Source organism: Eurosta solidaginis, chromosome 1 (assembly GCF_040869045.1).
Source record: "Eurosta solidaginis isolate ZX-2024a chromosome 1, ASM4086904v1, whole genome shotgun sequence".
NCBI lineage: Eukaryota > Metazoa > Arthropoda > Insecta > Diptera > Tephritidae > Eurosta > Eurosta solidaginis.
The window spans coordinates 387974782-387993666 of record NC_090319.1 but is presented as its reverse complement, the minus strand read 5'-3'; the positions used below and the strand labels follow the sequence as shown (position 1 = coordinate 387993666).

At 36.3% G+C, this 18885-nt stretch overlaps 1 protein-coding gene across 9 annotated transcripts in view; it reads right to left on the bottom strand.

Moving 5' to 3' along the window:
- Window positions 1-15722, bottom strand: part of LOC137238444 (uncharacterized) — a 28481-nt gene extending 12759 nt beyond the window's left edge. For 2 of the 9 annotated variants that reach the window (XM_067763450.1, XM_067763458.1), the window contains exons 1-3: window positions 15579-15722; window positions 14832-15101; window positions 2183-2296 (exon numbers count right to left, since the gene is read on the bottom strand). In XM_067763450.1, the coding sequence (XP_067619551.1) occupies window positions 2183-2296; window positions 14832-14895 (178 nt within the window). In that variant the 5' untranslated portion in view covers window positions 14896-15101; window positions 15579-15722. Of the gene's footprint in view, window positions 1-2182; window positions 2297-14831; window positions 15132-15251; window positions 15521-15572 lie in introns of those variants that run through there. The other 7 variants (XM_067763451.1, XM_067763452.1, XM_067763453.1 and 4 more) reach the window with 7 other exon arrangements.
- Window positions 15723-18885: the final 3163 nt, after the last annotated feature.

Here is an 18885-nt window from a genome sequence, read left to right as displayed (position 1 = left end):
AATAATCTGTTTAGTCGGTTAGTTGGCCACGATTTCAAACGACAATGGAATTATCTTCTTTCTTATACCATCGGTATTGTCATTGTGAATTCCTACAAATAAGCTGACAGGAAGAATGGCTATCGAGAATGGAAGAAAAATTTGTTTGTTTAAAAAATAACTAAATGTAAGGCGCGATAACCTCCGAAGAGTTCTTAGGCCGAGCTTCTCTTCCAATTTGCGTCGTGCTCCTATTAATTTTTCCTACAAATTGGCGGGACCTACTTGTTTTTAGCCGACTCCGAACGGCATCTGCAAGGCATATGAGTTTTCACTGAGAGCTCGAGGAAAATTATTGGAATTGCCATTAATTGCTCTTTTATGTTTCAAACCAACTTTTCTTTGAAAGTTGTCTATAAAAAACTGTAATCTATTAATATTCATTTTTAAAATCTAGTTAAAAAAAAAATTTAGAAATATGAGCAGGGTGCTAAGCAAATATTTTAAAATATGTAAATAACGCAATATATCAGTCATTTACAAAAATGTTTGAAAAATACTTTTGAAGAAATTACTTAAGTAATCAAACAGCGATTTAACAGATTCCAGGGAAAAAAAATCTTTTTTTCTCCCTTATCTGAGGTACCATGACATAATCCTAAGTGGTATAGCCCTAAGTTCTTTACTTGCGATTATGTCACTGCTTATGAGCTGTCATAATTTTAATCGGGAAAGTGTCACTCTTCAGCGTACAAAGAAAAAAATTTTGTTAAATATAAATGGTTTTTTATTTTTTTTTTTAACAATAAAAGGTTTAAAATTTGGAATACCAAATCGGGCGGCCACCTTATTATTTGGGACAAGGAATAGCAGTGGATAGTTGCGCAAACTTAATCTCGCCAAAGAAATCATCACAAACGCAGCATGCACTACGAATAACTTATTGCTACTTTCTGTACTTTAGGCCCGCCGTAAAATCTCAATCAATGCCATTTAATCAAGGTGACCACCGTGGTGTGATGGTAGCGAGAGAAGAAAATTTTTCTAATCGGGGTCGCCCCTCGGCAGTGTTTGGCAAGCACTCTGAGTGTATTTCTGTCATGGAAAGCTCTCAGTGAAAACTCATAATGCCTTGCAGATGTAGTTCGGAGTCGGCATAAAAGAATTAGGTCCCATCCCACCAATTTGTAGGAAAAATTAAAAAAGGAGCACGACCCAAATTGGAAGAGAAACTTCGCCTAAAATCTCTTCGGAGGTTATCGCGCCTTACATTTATTATTTTTTATTTATAATCAAGAAAGCAGATCAAAAAATTAGGATCTACCTATCAATTTTAAGATAAAACACAATGATCGTCGTACAGGCTGTTTAAAATAACAAAATCATAGAATGTAAAGAAATGTTGCTCCTGACTGGCGTTACATTTTATTTCCGCTGAGTGGAGGCATTGAGGAAAGGAAAAAGAAATGTTATAAGCCAATCAAAGGATGGAGAGAATCTAAGACAGAAACCAACCCGCCATTCTGTCGAAATAACAATGACGCTGATAAATTAATTCAGTGAAAGAGTGGTAAAACTGTCCTATTTGAAAAACAGTAAAATAGTCAAACATGATCATAGACAATCTAAAGAACGATTGCTAAGAGATGATAACTCGGAGCACTGAGGTGACGCCCCCGCCGAAAGAAAGAAAAATAACTTATTAAAAAAATTAATACAAAATAAAGTTATTATAGGGAAAACAACAAAGAAGTAAGAGAGCGAAATGGAGCGCCGGATACTAGTACTAAGGAGGTGATGTAACAACACTAAAACTCAAACTAAGCAACATTTATGTGAACATAAACCTCGTGTTCCAGTGGTACATGAACCAGATACGGATAGAGATTTAACATGCAAATGCAACAACGTATGGATCACATACCACTGGAACACGAGGAAAATCTTCTTCACGCACGTCAAGATATCGATGGTCATATGTCACCCGAAAAATATTTCACATACGTGGCAGATTAGAATTCATACATTTAAATGTGTCAATTGTATTTGTCAACGTCAATGTTTGGTACTCTTTCATGATTTGAGTACAAACATACGTATGCTTAAGCGCACATTGTATACGCGGACCATTTTATGTACATATGTAAATATGTATAAATAACCAAACACAAAGTATATTACACGCATATCTAATCATACTCACCTAATTCATCGCTCGGATCACCTGTTTTCAGTTCGTTTATCGCCTTTTCAATATAAGGGCGACATTGAGCTTCACTCGGTTCAAGATTGGAGCCGTCAGCACTGACTAACGCACCTAAGATAAAAAATAATAATATTTTAAAATACGTGTATGTACATACAAATGTATGTGTGAGAAAAAGAAATATTGGCGTCTACTATTTTTATATGTATTTGTCATTGCATTTGATTCAATTAATTAATTTACGCTAACAAATGAGTCGTTGTTGTTATTGGTTTAATTTATTGCTTGCTCAGTTTTTATTTTTATTGTTGTTGTGGCATGCTATTTCAAAATGCACACATCTTGATAACTATGTACATAGCTGCATTGGAAGTTTTCAAAACAAAAATTTTCTTCTTTTTACCACAAAGGCTTTAAAGCTTCATTTGGGTGTGAAAATAGATTGTTCAAACATCAGCTTTTAGTATTACGTACAAATTGCTTTTTTCAATTGAAGGCACACTTATTTCCCACACAAACTCTGCTAAAACTTTACCGACATTTATTTTTTATATCGAGCCCTAACAATGCATAACCAACAAAAATAAAAATTTACAGGAGATGGTTTTCATGGTGATACCCCATGTTTCGAATAGGTGCAAAATTGAAAGAAAAAATATGGGATTATCCTCGTGAAGTTTGATGTGTAAATTTACAGAGGTACGTCTGAAAAAATTGTTTAAAGTTAATTAGAGCTCGCCCAAGGGTTGGTTGCCTTAACACCACAACAGATCTAAATATACCAAAAACAAATAGTTTTCTCCTAGAGAAGCATCATCGGCTTCTTATAGGCAACAACCGATAACAAGTTATTGTTTTATTTTTGAAAACGAGTCATTAATAAATTCATAGTTTTTCGATAACAAACCGATAACTCGTCTATTAAAAGTCGATTTTATTTTATTTTATTTTTTGAATTTATTTTGTTTTATTTCATTTCGTTTCATTTCATTTTATTTTTTTTATTTATTTTGAATTATGTTCTTTCATTTCATTTTATTTTATTTAATTTAATTGTTTTTTATTTTATTTTTTTTTATATTTCATTTCATTTAATTTTATTTAAATAGATTGGATACTCTATTTAAATTTTTTTATTTATTTTTATTTTATTTTATTTATTTTTTTAATTTTATTTATTTTGTTTCATTGTATTTTGTTTTATTTTATTTTATAAATTTTATTTAATTATAATTTTTTAGTTTAGTGTGACTTGCAATAGTGTCAATTGACATTAATACGCTTTTGAAAGTGAATTTATGTCAAAAGCTATGCTCGAGTCAACGTCATTAACATTAGTTATTTTTTCAAAAGCGAATTAATGTCTGAAAAAATTTTTCTCCGATTTGACATAATTTCTTTTTGCAAAAGCGAATTGATATCAAAACTTCTTATGGACACCACCACTGACCTTTTAAATAAAAGTCGCACAAATTTTAACTCCAAATATTTGTTTTCCATTACAATAAGATTAAAAATTTTTTTAACATTAAATATTAACATAAAAAAAGCGTCGCCGGCGAAAATTTGGAAAAAAAATCGCGTTATTTTTAATTCTAAAATTTCTTTTCATATCGATACGATATTAATATATTTTTCGAATGAATTCCAAAATTTCACAAAAGGGCCACTGCGCGATTTTTAATTCTAAATTTCCCCTGCAGCGCTTTTCAGAAATTATGAAGATTAAAGCAAATAAAAAAATGTTAATTTGGTCAGATCAACGCCAGATTTGGGCTAATAATCGCAACGCAAGACATAATCTTATTCCTCTCAGCTCCTTTTTGCATGGGCGGCGCTAAATACTCCCAAAGCGTACTTAAGTCAATTCGGATTTGGAATTAGTGTCATTCACATTAATTCTCTTTCAAAAGCGCATTTATGTCAATTGACGTTAGTTCCATTGACACTATTGCACGTCACCCAGTTTGTACATCTCTCCCTGCACTGGCGAACATGCTCAGAGACTTTAATTTATATATAGGTGACGTATTTTCTTTCAGTTGGTCCATCTTTTCGCTCTTATTAACTCTACCTTATACATTGTTCTCACCTCACGGTACAGCGAAATGACCATAACTACTACATTTTCTATTACTCCATACGTCACAACAAAACCACACACTACGTCTACGCTTATACATTGTCTAGTATTCCATACAATTTTTCAATACTACACCCTACGCCTGCAATCCCTTGAATTTATTTGGTACTTTAGTCGCCTCTTACGATAGGCATACCTACCGCGGGTATATTCTAACTCCCTAACGCGAGGGGGGCCCACTACTATCTCTATAGCACGGATGGGAGCAAAGTCGAGCACCATCTTACTTACTTACTTCTTTGGCGCTTAACCGAGCACCATCACCCGTTCGTTTAAACTTTGTTAAACCCTACTAAGATGTGCGTTTAAACAAAGTTTAAATATCACTAAAAGGCTTCAAATTGGGTTTAAACTTAGTTTAAACGGCCAATGAAGTTAAACTTTCACTGAAAATTGATCAATGTTGAAGAAAAATCATGAAGCAACACTTTAAGTTATGAGGGCAAATACGACTCAATTTTGTAATACTGACTACACTTGTCTGGTTTTATTACATCATGAGCAATATTCAAAATCACAAATGGAGCCTTCCAAAAAATTAAAATTTCATTTCAAGGAAAATAGTTGCACTTTTAAATTTTGTATGCTGTTTTGTAATGAAATAAGTTTACATGAAGAAAAAGTCTACTATTAATGATTCTTGGTTCGAATTCGAGCTAAAGGCCTATAACAATTAATTCTTGTGAAAAATGTAGCGAAAGACCAGCATAGCAACAAGCAAACACCAGCGCCATCTTTTACTGAAAAATGGAAAATAATTATTCAGTTGTAAATTGTCAGATTTGTTGAGCTAGAAGGCTTCGCAGAATGAATAAAACTTATTTCCTGTTTATATTCATTTATAATTTATTTGTTGATATTTCGACTTCAATCTGAAGTCATCATCAGGGACATATGGATATGTAACTTAAGTTTTCTTCAAACCTTAAATTGTATTCATTCTGCGAAATCTTCTAGCTCAACAAATCTAACAATTTATAATTGAATAATTATTTTCTATTTTTCAGTGATAGATGGCGCTGGTGTTTGCTTGTTGCTGTGTTCGCTAAGTAAACTTGACATTAATTTATCTAATTACCGATTAATATTAATAATTTATTTTAAATTTTGCGATCTCTGCACTCGTTGCTAAAATACTCGTACTATGTATATAATTATATACATATATACTTGTATGTCTTAGCTTTCATAGTTTTCTTTTCTTTTATTCGCTTTTCTCTTTGAATCTCGACTGGCTTTGTGCCCATTGGCTTTTTCGAAACTCTGCCACGCTAATATACGCAAACTGACTGCCAAATATAAATCTAATATATGAATGACTTTTATTACTCGCTCATATTTAATCAGAAATATTTTATTTTTTTTTTATTTTCCAATTACCTTTTTATCACTTGCCTCTGTTCTTATTTTCCTAAACTTCGCTAGAGGTTAAACAACTTTTTTATTACAATTTATCACTGAATTTTTTTTGTGCATCATTTGTTAATGATCTAACGAAATTAGAATTCATCTGTCATAAAAAAATGAGTAAAAATAATAAACACATTTTCATTATACCCTTGTACTTATACAAGCGCAAATACATATTAACATATTTGACAGGCATTTATCATACGGTCAAGGCGTCTGTCCATATGCCATGAGTGGGCGTTTTGTATATTTGAATTAATTTTCGCCCGCTGTTTTTACGCCTAAAGACTCGAAAATTTTTTTTTATGTTATCATTTTTAAATTTGGAAAATTTTCGAAAAAACCTAAATCTGCATTTGTGATCTTTAAAACGAATTTAAATTTTTATTTTTATGCAAATTTTATATTTTTATGCAAATAATATTTTGGTTTTTGCATAATATAAAACATACACAGTCCGAAATAAAAAATTATTCAAGTGTCGGAGAAAGAGTTTTCTTCAGCTGAGAAAACATGCTGGATAGCCTCATACAGCTTCAAAACTATTAAGAAATGCAAACCTACCAAAATTTCGTATGGCAGTGGTGCACCGTGGCGTATGAGAAATATATTTGCATTCATTCCTGTAGTAACAACTTTACATGAAAAAATAACATTTTTATACTCAGCGTGCTTTGCACACAGAGTATATTAACTTTGATTGGATAACGGTTGATTGTACAGGTATAAAGGAATCGAGATAGATATAGACTTCCATAGATCAAAATCATCAATATCGAAAAAAAATTAGATTGAGCCATGTCGGTCCGTCCGTCCGTCCGTCTGTCCGTTAACACGATAACTTGAGTAAATTTTGAGGTATCTTGATGAAATTTGGTATGTAGGTTTCTGGGCACTCATCTCAGATCGCTATTTAAAATGAACGAAATCGGACGATATAGAAAATTTAAAAAAACCGAAAAAGTGCGATAATTCATTACCAAAGACGGATAAAGCGATGAAACTTGGTAGATGGGTAGACCTTATGACGCAGAATAGAAAATTAGTAAAATTTTGGGCAATGGGCGTGGCACCGCCCACTTTTAAAAGAAGGTTATTTAAAAGTTTTGCAAGCTGTAATTTGGCAGTCGTTGAAGATATCATTATGAAATTTGGCAGCAACGTTACTCCTGTTACTATATGTGTTCTAAATAAAAATTAGCAAAATGGGATGACGAACACGCCCACGTTCAAAAAAAAAAAAAAAAAAAAATTGTGTAAGTCAGATCAAAAAATTTAATATCTTCACAGTATATAAGTAAATTATGCCAACATTCAACTCCAGTAATGATATGGTGCAACAAAATACAAAAATAAAAGAGAATTCCAAAATGGGCGTGGCTCCGCCCTTTTTCATTTAATTTGTCTAGAATACTTTTAATGCCATATGTAAGTCGAAGAAAAATTTACCAATCCTTGTGAAATTTGGTAGGGGCATATATTTTATGACGAGAACTGTTTTCTGTGAAAATGGGCTAAAGCGGTTGAAGCCACGCCCAGTTTTTATACACAGTCGACCGTCTGTCCTTCCGCTTGGCCGTTAACACGAAAACTTGAGCAAAAATAGATATATCGCACACTAACTACAAAAGAGTCACAACTTGAAAAAATGTAAATGTCCACGAGAGAAGAAAAACGGTTTATGTGAAAACGTCTGTAATGTTATACTGAAATCCAGTTTTACAAAGAAGGATACCTTCATTATAAAACGAATTTACGAAATTTTATTGTAATTATTTGTTTACGAACAAAATATATAGCAATTTTGAATTATGACTATTTCTAAGAAAATTTACTACTCGTACATTCACAATTATTTCATCAAAAAAGGCACATTTCACAATAATACAAGCAACTTTACTCACTCTTTACATATTAAAAGACACAATTTTAATTAATACACAACAAAGTTAAAAGTTTTTTGCAACAATATAGTCAGAATTTAAAATAATACACTTTATGCGTAAAAAACTGTTCACTTGTTCTTAAGTACATTGACACAACTAAAAATAGTACTCTTTTGTAGATCGCAAGCGATGCAATCAACACCAAAACTGGCATAACGGTAATTTTCCAGTTAAAGAAGAAAATAATGACAACGAAATTTAAGGGGCAGTTAGAGATGTGTACTGTGAATTGGTTTATGGAAAAAACAGATTATGAAAAATTTTAAGTTGTGACTCTTTTGTAGTTAGTGTGCGATATCTTTACTAAACTTAGTTCACGTACTTATCTGAACTCACTTTATCTTGGTATAAAAAATGGCCGAAATCCGACTATGGCGTGGTCATTTTTTCTATATCGAAAATTACGAAAAATGAAAAAAATGCCATAATTCTATACCAAATACGAAAAAAGGGATGAAACATGGTAATTGGATTAGTTTATTGACGTAGGTGTGACACCTACCATATTAAGTAGAAGAAAATGAAAAAGTTCTGCAGGACGAAATCAAAAGCCTTTGGAATCATGGCAGAAATACTGTTCGTGGTATTACATATATAAACAAACTAGCGGTACCCGACAGATGATGTTCTGGGTCACCCTGGTCCACATTTTGGCCGATATCTCGAAAACAACTACAACTACAACTAAGGGCCACTCCCTTTTAAAACCCTCATTCATACCTTTAATTTGATACCCATACCGTACAAACACATTATGGAGTCACCCCTGGTCCACCTTTATGGCGATATCTCGAAAAGGCCTATAGAACTATAGAACTAAGGCCCAATCCTTTTTAAAATACTCTTTAATACCTTCCAGGGTTACCTTAGGTTCATTTTCCTACATGGTGATTTTCCCTTATTTTGTCTCCAAAGCTCTCATCTGAGTATGTAATGTTCGGTTACACCCACAATAAGCCTTCCTTATTTGCTAAAATCTAAAATCCTTAATATTTATTTAGTAGGTATAAAATTCTATCAAACATTTATTTTTCCAATCATCCTATCTCGACTTAGGCGATTATGACTTGTGACCACAGATATATCCTATCGATTATCTGTTTTAGTAACAATTGCGCTGGCAAGATGGAAAAAATAAAAATAGCTGTCAATTATAGGAGGGTTCGAGATATACACCAGTGAAAATAACCTTAAGATCTTATAGGCTCATAGTCAAACACCGTGTGTAGTGCTTTAGTGTTATTACTGGAATTTGACTCATACTTTTCCTGTTTTTCTCGTATACAATGAAAACGGAACGAGCAAAATATAAAAAAAGGCGTAAGTACCAACTACTCGTGAAGTTCGATATGAAAACACACAGGTGTACCTCTGGAAGCTAATTTTTTTAAGCTAACTAGAGCTTACCTAGAAGTTGAAGCTGAGCCACAGCAGAGGTAACTTTGAGAAGATCTTCATCGGCTTCTTTTCGGTAACAATCCATACCGACAAGCTATTGTTTTACTAGTGCGTTTGTGGGAAAAAATTCTAAAATTGGACGTTTTCGAAGTAAAAACTGAGATAGGTTGATATTCCACTCAGGCGTCGATATGGACAAGGCGGACTGAAAAACGACGAAACCCGCCATTGAATTCTTCCTTTTTGTCGGAGTTTTACAGACGCGGATATTGCTTGTCATAACACTAGCTGTTTAGAGAAAACATACGCATACATAAGTACCGAGTAGGGTGGGCCGAAAATTTTTATTTCTTTTGGTACTGTGAAAATACATATATTTCGGAACATCCAAACAGAGTGGTGTCCCATGGCGACTTAGTTCTTCCATACAAATTGAGGTTAAACTTAACTACTTAACGAGCCAACTTAGCAAACTATCACTGTAGACCTTTTTTGTATACCGTTTAATTTCATATAAAAATATGTATAGCTAGTGATTTGGGTGGTAAGCGTTAGAGCTCTGGTACACTTGTTATAACTCCCCAGACCCTAGTACAGGGTGTCCAAAAAGCTCGTATACAAACTTTGGAACTTATTTTTAAATCAATGAATTGATTTTTCTAAATCAAGAATCATTGATCTGAAGCTCAAAATACGACAGTCTCAAGTCTTTGCGTGTCGTACGATGGAGTCCAAGCACCAGGACAAGCGGCCTCCTAGCAGTCCTGCTCTCAATTCATCAGACTTCGTTGTATAGGGTTACATTATTATGAAGCTTAGCAGTCATTAATAAAAAAGCTTAGAAACTTTTCGAAGGATTTACTTAAAATATGGGACGAAATGTCGATGGAAATGGTTCGTGCCGCTTGTTGCTCTTTTAAAAAGCGATTACCCTTCTTTAGTTACTTTGTTCGAGTTACCAAAAAAAGACGAAATTGATATAAACCTACTAAAAAAGTATTTAAAGAAATATAAGTTACTAGCTTTACCAGGCGCACGTTGAAACGCCCGAGATCGAATGGATGTTGCGTTATTTTTTCTGTTTTGTTTGTTGATAATTTAATTTATTGTTCTGTAAATTGAATTGAATTTTGCACGCATATTTGGTGAAATTTTCTGTTAAAAAATTTTATTCTTGTATCTTATTGTATCTTATTTTATATTATTGTATTGCTTTTACCGCTGATGATTGTTGCTTTGATTACATTCCGAAGAAGCATGACTGGTGAGCCAATTTTCAAAGTTGATACATATATGCGCAGGCATTCCTTTTGGTTCTAAGGAGTATAGAAATTCAGTTGGATAATTCACAATTTTATCTTCATCTGTAACTGTGTTGATTGATTTATATTTCGTCACTTCGCCAGGAAATTGATTTTGAAAGCGATCATTGATTTTGTTAACATGATCATTTTTGGGAGCTAAGATAGTTCTTTCGCATAGCCAAAAACAAAAACATTTAAATTTAAAATTCTTAATTCTGAAATATGAAAAACTTTCGTCTTGATCGAATGAACCTCGAGCCAAAATTTGGTGATGATCGAAGTATAGCAAACACGTTTTCATAGGGAACACACACACAGAATTTGATTTTTATAGAAGATGTAGATAGACTGAAGCTAAACAATTTTTTTAACAGCGGCAGATTACTAAACGTCCAAAAGGCATAACGGCTAAACTCAACAATGCAGCCAAACTTTAGGTGTTAAAATAACTTAAGTTTGTACGGCAGCCATAGTTTTTCACCATTCCTCATTTTACTGGAGGTTTTAGGACTTAACGTCACATAGCTCCTTACCAATTTTAATTATCCAACCATTACGACATCCAGATATATGCAGTATAATATATTCCATTTGTATGGGAGGTGCCACGCCCCCTTTCTCCAAATTCCGCATTTTCTTGGTGGTGTTAGGGATTGACCTCATATAACTCCTTACTGAATTTCAATGTTCTGGCATGTATACCTTCAAAGGTATGAAGTACCAAAGATTCCATTTGTATGGGAGGTGCCATGCCCCTTTTATATATCGTAATTATTTTTAGCCTAAAACCTTCCCGTTGATCGAAGGAACCCATAACCAAAATTTGGCGATGATTGATGTGTGGGAAATACGTTTCCATAGCGAGCACACACACACACACAGAATTTTATTTTTATATATATATGGCTAAACCGATTTGGGATTTCAAAATCAACTAACCATCATATCTCCTTCCTGTATCTTTCCTAAAAATTTCATGGAAATCTGTAGAGCCGTTCTCGAGTTATGGAGCGACAATCAAAATGTGCACTTCTTTATATATATATAGATTTGAAACAAAAGTTGTCAAGAGTTTACGATATATTTTGTTTTAAAAGGATTTTAGTTTTCTATTAAAACTTTTTGACACCGTGTATACTCGTATTTAAGAGCACCGAACACTTTTCATCTAACTAATTTTTTAAAATTTATGTCACTTTTATATTTTTTTTACCTCGCACGCGTTATTCTTTTCGCCCATTGCTAAAATTAAATTTATAATAAATTAAATAGTAGAAGCTGAGGCGTATTACAGTGGTCGATTTTAAATTTTAAGTTTATTTATTAATTTGGAAAGAATCTAAACAACGTGACATCAGCACGGACAATGCGACAGCTGTCAAACCCTTTTCTCCCGGCAGTGGGATTCGAACCCGCACTCCCGCGAAGGTTGAACTGTTACAAACACATTCAACCACGACATGACTTAGTTGTTGAAAATTCATCTCAATTGCCTTCTTTTCGCATAATTTATTCATTTCACAGTACATACATTCTGTGATATGATGTGTCAAAGCTATGCTTTTTGTTGTTGGCGGTTGCAAAGAAACTGGTATTTGCTTTGCTCTGTTTATGGAAACAAAGTATCTAAAGTTAAACAAAGCGGAAATTTTGTATTTCCTGTCCAGAACAAATCATTTAATTCGTTTGTAGTAGATTTGCAATAATTACTACAAAATGCATACAAACATAGCAGGTGACTTTAAATCAAGAGGTATTGAGTAGGCAATGTCAACGACTAACGTAAGAGGAAGATGGGTACTGACATGGCGGCAAGGCTGAGACCAATCGTCATAAACTCTGGCTAATAGACCACCTTCTGGAGACCAGGCTGCTAAGAAACAAGATTGGAAAGTGCTGGAAGAGTTTAGTGGCAGCGATCTCATCCCATACATCTCTTTTCAAGTAGAACTACATGAAGGGCCTGGGGAGGAAACAATTAGAAGCACACGCAGACAGAACGTCCAGAATCTTAATACTGAAGTCCAATCTGAAGCCCAATCTCATCTCATCAAGTGTTGAAGAGTGTTTTAAAGCTACCATACTCAAACAAGCATGCAACAAATCTATGCCAATGCTACCAAATAAACATCCGTTAAGTGGTAGACAGAAACGGAGAGATAAGGCAAAACATGTTTGCTTAAAGTGACTATATACGTTAAAGGTTGAGACGCTTGCACAAACTTTTGTGGAAGTCATACAACAAAGAGAGAAAGCACCTGAAGGTCGCTATTACCAACAGCAAAAAACGGAAGTGGGAGGCGCCATTTATCTCTCAAGATTTACAATTTGCAGTAAGAAGCTTGAAAAACCATAAGGGCGCAGGACCAGATGGTATCTCAGCAGAAGCCATTAAAGAAATTGCAAAAAATGCTCCCATGGAACAGGCTGGATATGTATAACGCTATCTAAAGGACGGCCTTTTCCGCGAAACTAGGAAAATGTAGCAGCTTGTATGCTTGTATTAACTAACAAATACAAGGGGATCCGAACTCGCCGTCAGAGTACCGGCTGTCATGCATGGTCGACTCGGCCGGAACACTTTTTGTGAAATGCTCTCAAAAAACGACGAATCGAAGACGCCGTAGAAAAAGCTGGAGGACTATCACCCAGACAACATGGCTTCAGTCCAGGAAAATGCTCTTTGGGCGCAATAACGCTAGCAGTTAGCTTAAAACCCTCTTCGGATATACGGAAATACAACATCAAAGAAAGTGATCAACGTGAAAGTGTGAAGCGATCGCACTGTATCAGGTGCAGCCGTTCAAGTGATTACCGGAACAATCCCATCGGCGTACTAGTGCTGGAAAGAAGATCTTCCTGGGAAACAGCAGACTGAGCAAAAGCTTATGAAAGTCGTTGTCAAGAAGAGCAGGGAGGAAAATTTTAAGATGTGGCAAGAACGATGGGAAAATTAACAACGAGGCAGATGGACAGCGAAACTAATCACAGATGTTGAAGCATGGAGCACCAGAAGCTTTGGTGAGGTAAACTGCTACTTTACCCAAATGCTTTCTGGACATGGGTACTTCAAAATATACCTGCACAGTATAAAAAAGGCCGAAGATGCGATGCTGAACACACTTTTTTCAAATGCTCGCAATGGATACTCAAGGAATGAGTAGGCCAACTCACAGTTGACAATATTACAGCAAAAATGTTGAAGAGTGGCAACAAATCAGCAACTTCGTAGAAACCACACTCAGAACAAAAAAGCGATGCAGGAGCAACAGAAGGCTCTTAAAAAACGAGAAATATGGAAGGCCATCCTGAAGTAATAAAGAAGCGTTTTCGGGGTGGGCGACGGTTTCGAAAGGGGTGGTTTTTAGTTCACGGGCATACTGCTGCTGTGACGACAAGAAATGTAGTGCATAGGCATTTTCCACCTCAGCACGCAAAAAAAACGATTATAGACCACTGTGCCTAATGATGCATATATAGCACTGGAGGTGTTTACCGTAAATTTATGCACGGACAAATTCTATAGAAGGCACCTGTTGTTGTTGTACATTTTGACTTTCAATGTCGTCTTCTTCATATTCATATATTTTTCACAATTTTATACCTTCAAATATATATTTTAAAATTTCCCTCTCCCTTCTATCTACCATTTATTTTTGTCTTTCAAAAAGGGTGTTTCACGTTTTTGGTTTGGCGTTAGAGGCCTTGTGCAAATATTTTTGAGTTTTTGAGTATGCAGCTTCTTGCTCAACTCGTCAAATATCGGCCTTATATTTATCGCTACATCAACGTTTTCACTCGAGGCATACGAGAAAATCTATTTACGCTCGCAACCCACGAAACAAACAGCTAACGAAAAATATTTAGCAATTTCAAATTCTATTGCTAACTAACAACACGAAAGCAGAACACACAAAATCAAAAATCTTTCCAATTAAAAAAACAAAAAAAAACAGCAATATGAAAAAATTGCATAATAAATCGCTTACACTGGGTGTTGTTGTTGCCGCCAAAATATGACGATTGCTGTTTTTTTTTGTGTTTAAGCATCACTGTCGCCAGTGCTACACACATACATACGCAGAATCTAAGTGCTGACGGTGTTAGCGGCAGTTCTAATGGACGAGGGTGATGCTGTGGCAATTTTGGCATAAGAACAAATATTGTTGTTGCTGCCTTGGCTTTTGCTAGGGTATTGTGAGTTATTAAAGGCGTACAATTTCAGCGACAGCGACAAAAATCTTTTTTGTGTATTGGCCTTTGCCTACAAAAATATTATATAATATTTTTCATTCGTTTAATTTTCAGTACATTTTTTAAGGAAAATTTTTGACTTCCGAAGCGATTGAAATTCATAGTGACCTTGGTGTCCTTTCTAAATGCAATGACAAGTATAGCACGCCGAAAATAACCAAAAAAGTACATATATGCATATATTTATTTACCGTTGAATGAGATGGCCGACAGGATCAGTCCCAATAGGACCAAAAATGCAAACCACCGCATCATAAACCGGAAATTCCGCTTCGTTCAGTATTCCTCTCCAAGTTTTGCGAAGGTCGTTAGTACTTAGGCCACTTCATAAATCTAGTTTTGTTGCTTTTATTAAACAAACTACACAAAAAATATGTTAAGTAGAAAAAATTATTTAGTTCTTCGCCTTCGTATTCTGCATTAATATAAAACTTTTATTTATATTTCGTCGTTGAAATGCACTGCAACAAAAATATTAAAAAATTTTTGTTCTAGAAAAAGTAAAAGTTTTTAAATTTATTAAAATGATTTATGATTTATGAAATAAATTTAGTACACTAAGCAAAATTTTTTTATATTTTTTTCATGCGCGGTTATCTCGCCCGTCTCACGTCGTTCATTTCGTAATTTTTTATTTTTGCGCTAACATTTAATTATTATCTTAAATATTATTTATTTTTTGTTTCGTTGTGCAGGACATTCGTTGCCTAGGTAATCTTTTGGGTCCCTTGCAACGAATACCAGCTTTTATTTTTAAACAATATTTAGTCTTCTAGTTTCGTCAATTAACTGCACTTTTTAATTTTTTAAAACTTGAAAATATCCACTAAAATTATTGAATTATAGATATATATATATATGTGTATGTGTATTTTAGTATGAAATTGGTTATAAAAAAATATTATTTCAAAAAAATAGATATATTTTAATACGAGTACGAGTATACGAGTCGGTCGATCTCTCCCGGTCCAAAACCAATTCGTAACATAGCAAGGAGATCTCACAATTTTACCTTGTGACCGCGAAAATTTTTGATATTTTCATATCGAAAGTCGAAATAATTTTTCACTGACAGAATCTTAGTGAAATTTTGAGTGAAAACTCTTTTTAGCATTTGCCTATTGCTAGGCTATAGCAACACAACAGCGGTGACGTAGAAATATACTCAGACTAACGCTCACCAAAGATTTTCATAATGAGTGAAGCTGAATAGGCGAGCAACTAAACAAATTACACACTACAACAATTACTGAATACATATTTTTATTAAATTAGTACAATTTCATCGTTGCGTATGATAAATAAAAATATGCTTATTGAACTCTAATTTATGATTAATGATTTTTGACCTATGATTTATGACTTATAATTTTTGATTAAGGATTTATGATTAATGATTTTTGACCTATGATTTATGACTTATAATTTTTGATTAAGGATTTATGATTAATGATTTATGGTTTATGACTTAAGATTTATGATATATGATTTATGACTCATGATATATGATTTATGCTTAATGTTATATAATTTATGATTTATGTTATAAGAGTAATTTGGAGCCGTGGCTGAGTAGTAACGGCAGTAAGATTTCTGGATTAAGGACTGGAAAATTCAACACCTTGGTGCATGTGGAGGCAAGTAGGCCTAGATCCTGTGTGCTTGTTAAAAAAGAAATTAAAGCTTTTATTCTCTCTAATTTCAGCAATGCTGACGTAACCACGGTCTGCCTCGAGCGAGGAAGTAATGAAATGTGGGTGGTCTCAGCGTACATGCCCCACGGGAACGTAGTGGGACCACCACCTGCGATACTGGGTGAAATCACCGCTGAAGCAAGGCGGAGAGGTGTTGGCGTGATCATCGGTGCCGATGCAAATGCCCATCATAGCATTTGGGGAAGCTCGGATACCAACACTAGAGGTGAGTCTTTATTTACTTTTATTGTAGATGAGGGACTTTGTATATGTAATAGGGGGAATGACCCGACTTTTATTACTGCGTTAAGGGAGGAGGTCCTGGACCTCACCCTGGTTAGTAGAGAACTGGAAGGGCGGATATCTGGATGGAGGGTTCGCAACGAGCACTCCTTCTCTGATCACCGATATATTCAGTTCTCAGTGAACGAAGAACGTCCCGGTAAAATATCTTTTAGGAACCCTAAAAGTACTAACTGGGACTTGCATTGTAGGAAGCTGGGAGAGCTACTGCCTGCGGTGCCTATCATTAGTTCGGGCCTGTCCGAATCTGAGATAGACGTTCTGGTGGAAAACTTCACCTCGGCAAGCAATAGCGCCTTTCAGCTGTCCTGCCCATTGAAAACTGACAGGGGGAAGGGCAAGCCGCCCTGGTGGTCGGATTCTCTTGACGACCTAAGAGCGTCCAGTCGGCGACTCTTCAACAGAGCCAGGAGGAGTAAATTACCCTCGGACTGGGAGCTCTATAAGGTGAGTCTGGGGATTTATAAATATGAAATAAGGATAGCCAAGCGAGATGCATGGCGAAGCTTCTGCGAAAACGTAGAAGGCTGCAATGAATCCGCGAGATTTAGAAAAATACTCTCTAGGAACCCCGCTCCTCTGGGGTATCTGAGAGATGATGGTGGGGACTGGTCGATGAGTAGCGAGGAGTCCCTAAGGCTTTTACTGGACAATCATTTTCCCGATGTCCCAGTTGCGCAGGGATCTTCGCCTGCATGGTCGGCGGTCGTTGGCCATGCAGAAGTGCCTGCCATTCCAATACGGGAAAGTCAGATAACCTGGGCTATAGGGTCGCTCAAGCCCTATAAGTTTCCGGGCCCGGATGGAATCATTCCTGCGCAGCTTCAAAGGTCTTTGGGGATTTCCTGCCGCTGGTTGGCCATCATATATACTAACTGCCTCAGGCTTAACTATATCCCGAAGTCTTGGCTCACGGTTAGGGTTATTTTCATTCCGAAGGCCGGCAGAAGCTCTCATGTATCACCTAAGGATTTCAGGCCAATCAGTCTCTCGTCGTTTCTTCTTAAGACGTTTGAGCGGTTGATTGACCTGTACCTACGGGAAAGGATACCTCGGGGGTTACTGTCGGCTTCACAACATGCGTACTGCAAGGGCAGATCGACGGAAACGGCTCTCCATTCGATTGTAAAGCAAATAGAGGGGTCCCTAGAACACAAAGAGTATGCTCTGGGTGCCTTTCTAGACATCGAGGGAGCTTTTAACAATGTCTTACCGGGGTCAATCGAAAGAGCTCTGGTGGGTTTAGGAGTCGAGGCGGCTCTGGTTGAATTTATTAGCAAACTTCTATGCGGCAGAATTGTCGCAGCGGAGTGGGGAGGGGCCACAATTAAGAGGAAGGTGTGCAGGGGCACGCCACAGGGGGGTGTCCTATCTCCTCTCCTCTGGGTTGTGGTAGTCAACGAGCTTCTTGTGGAGCTGGAAGCCAATGGTTGTCGGGTGGTTGCCTATGCAGATGACCTCGCTATCCTAGTCAGAGGCAAATTTCTGGGCGCCCTGCGCGATGTTCTTCAGGGCTACCTGGATACTGTGGCTAGGTGGGCTGAATCATGTGGATTGGCGGTCAACCCGGGAAAAACGGAATTGGTCCTTTTCACAAGAAGATATAAGGTGCCCGATTTCAGAACTCCCTCGATTGGAGGGGTACCGTTGGTACTTTCTGATAGGGTTAAATATTTGGGGATTGTTTTGGACAAGAAACTGTCCTGGAGACCCAATGTGGAAGATCGGGCCAGGAAGGCCGCCATTGCCTTGTACTGCTGCAGAGGAGCTATCGGAAAGAGATGGGGACTCTCGCCAAGAATAGTACACTGGCTTTATGAGATGGTGGTCAAACCGATTCTGCTATATGGGGTGCTGGTCTGGTGGAAAGCACTGGACACGGCGAGCACCTCCAAAATGTTAGTGTCAGTGCAACGGACGGCGCTGATCGGTATCAGTGGCGCTCTCAGAACAACGCCTACCTTGGCACTGAACGTCATGCTGAACATATACCCAGTAGATATTGGGGGAAAGGCGGCCGCGGCAAGGTCGTTGGTAAGGCTTCGTGATATGGGATATAGACTTTCTGACCGCGGACACTCTAGCCTTCTTACCAGTTTCGACTTCATCCCGGACAGAACGGACTACTGTATGCCGATAACAGCTCCCTATACAACCTTCACCCCAGTTATTCCAGAGAGAGAGGATTGGGGAAGAGGAATTATCTGGGGCATGGGACCGGTTAACTTGTTCACGGATGGGTCAAAGC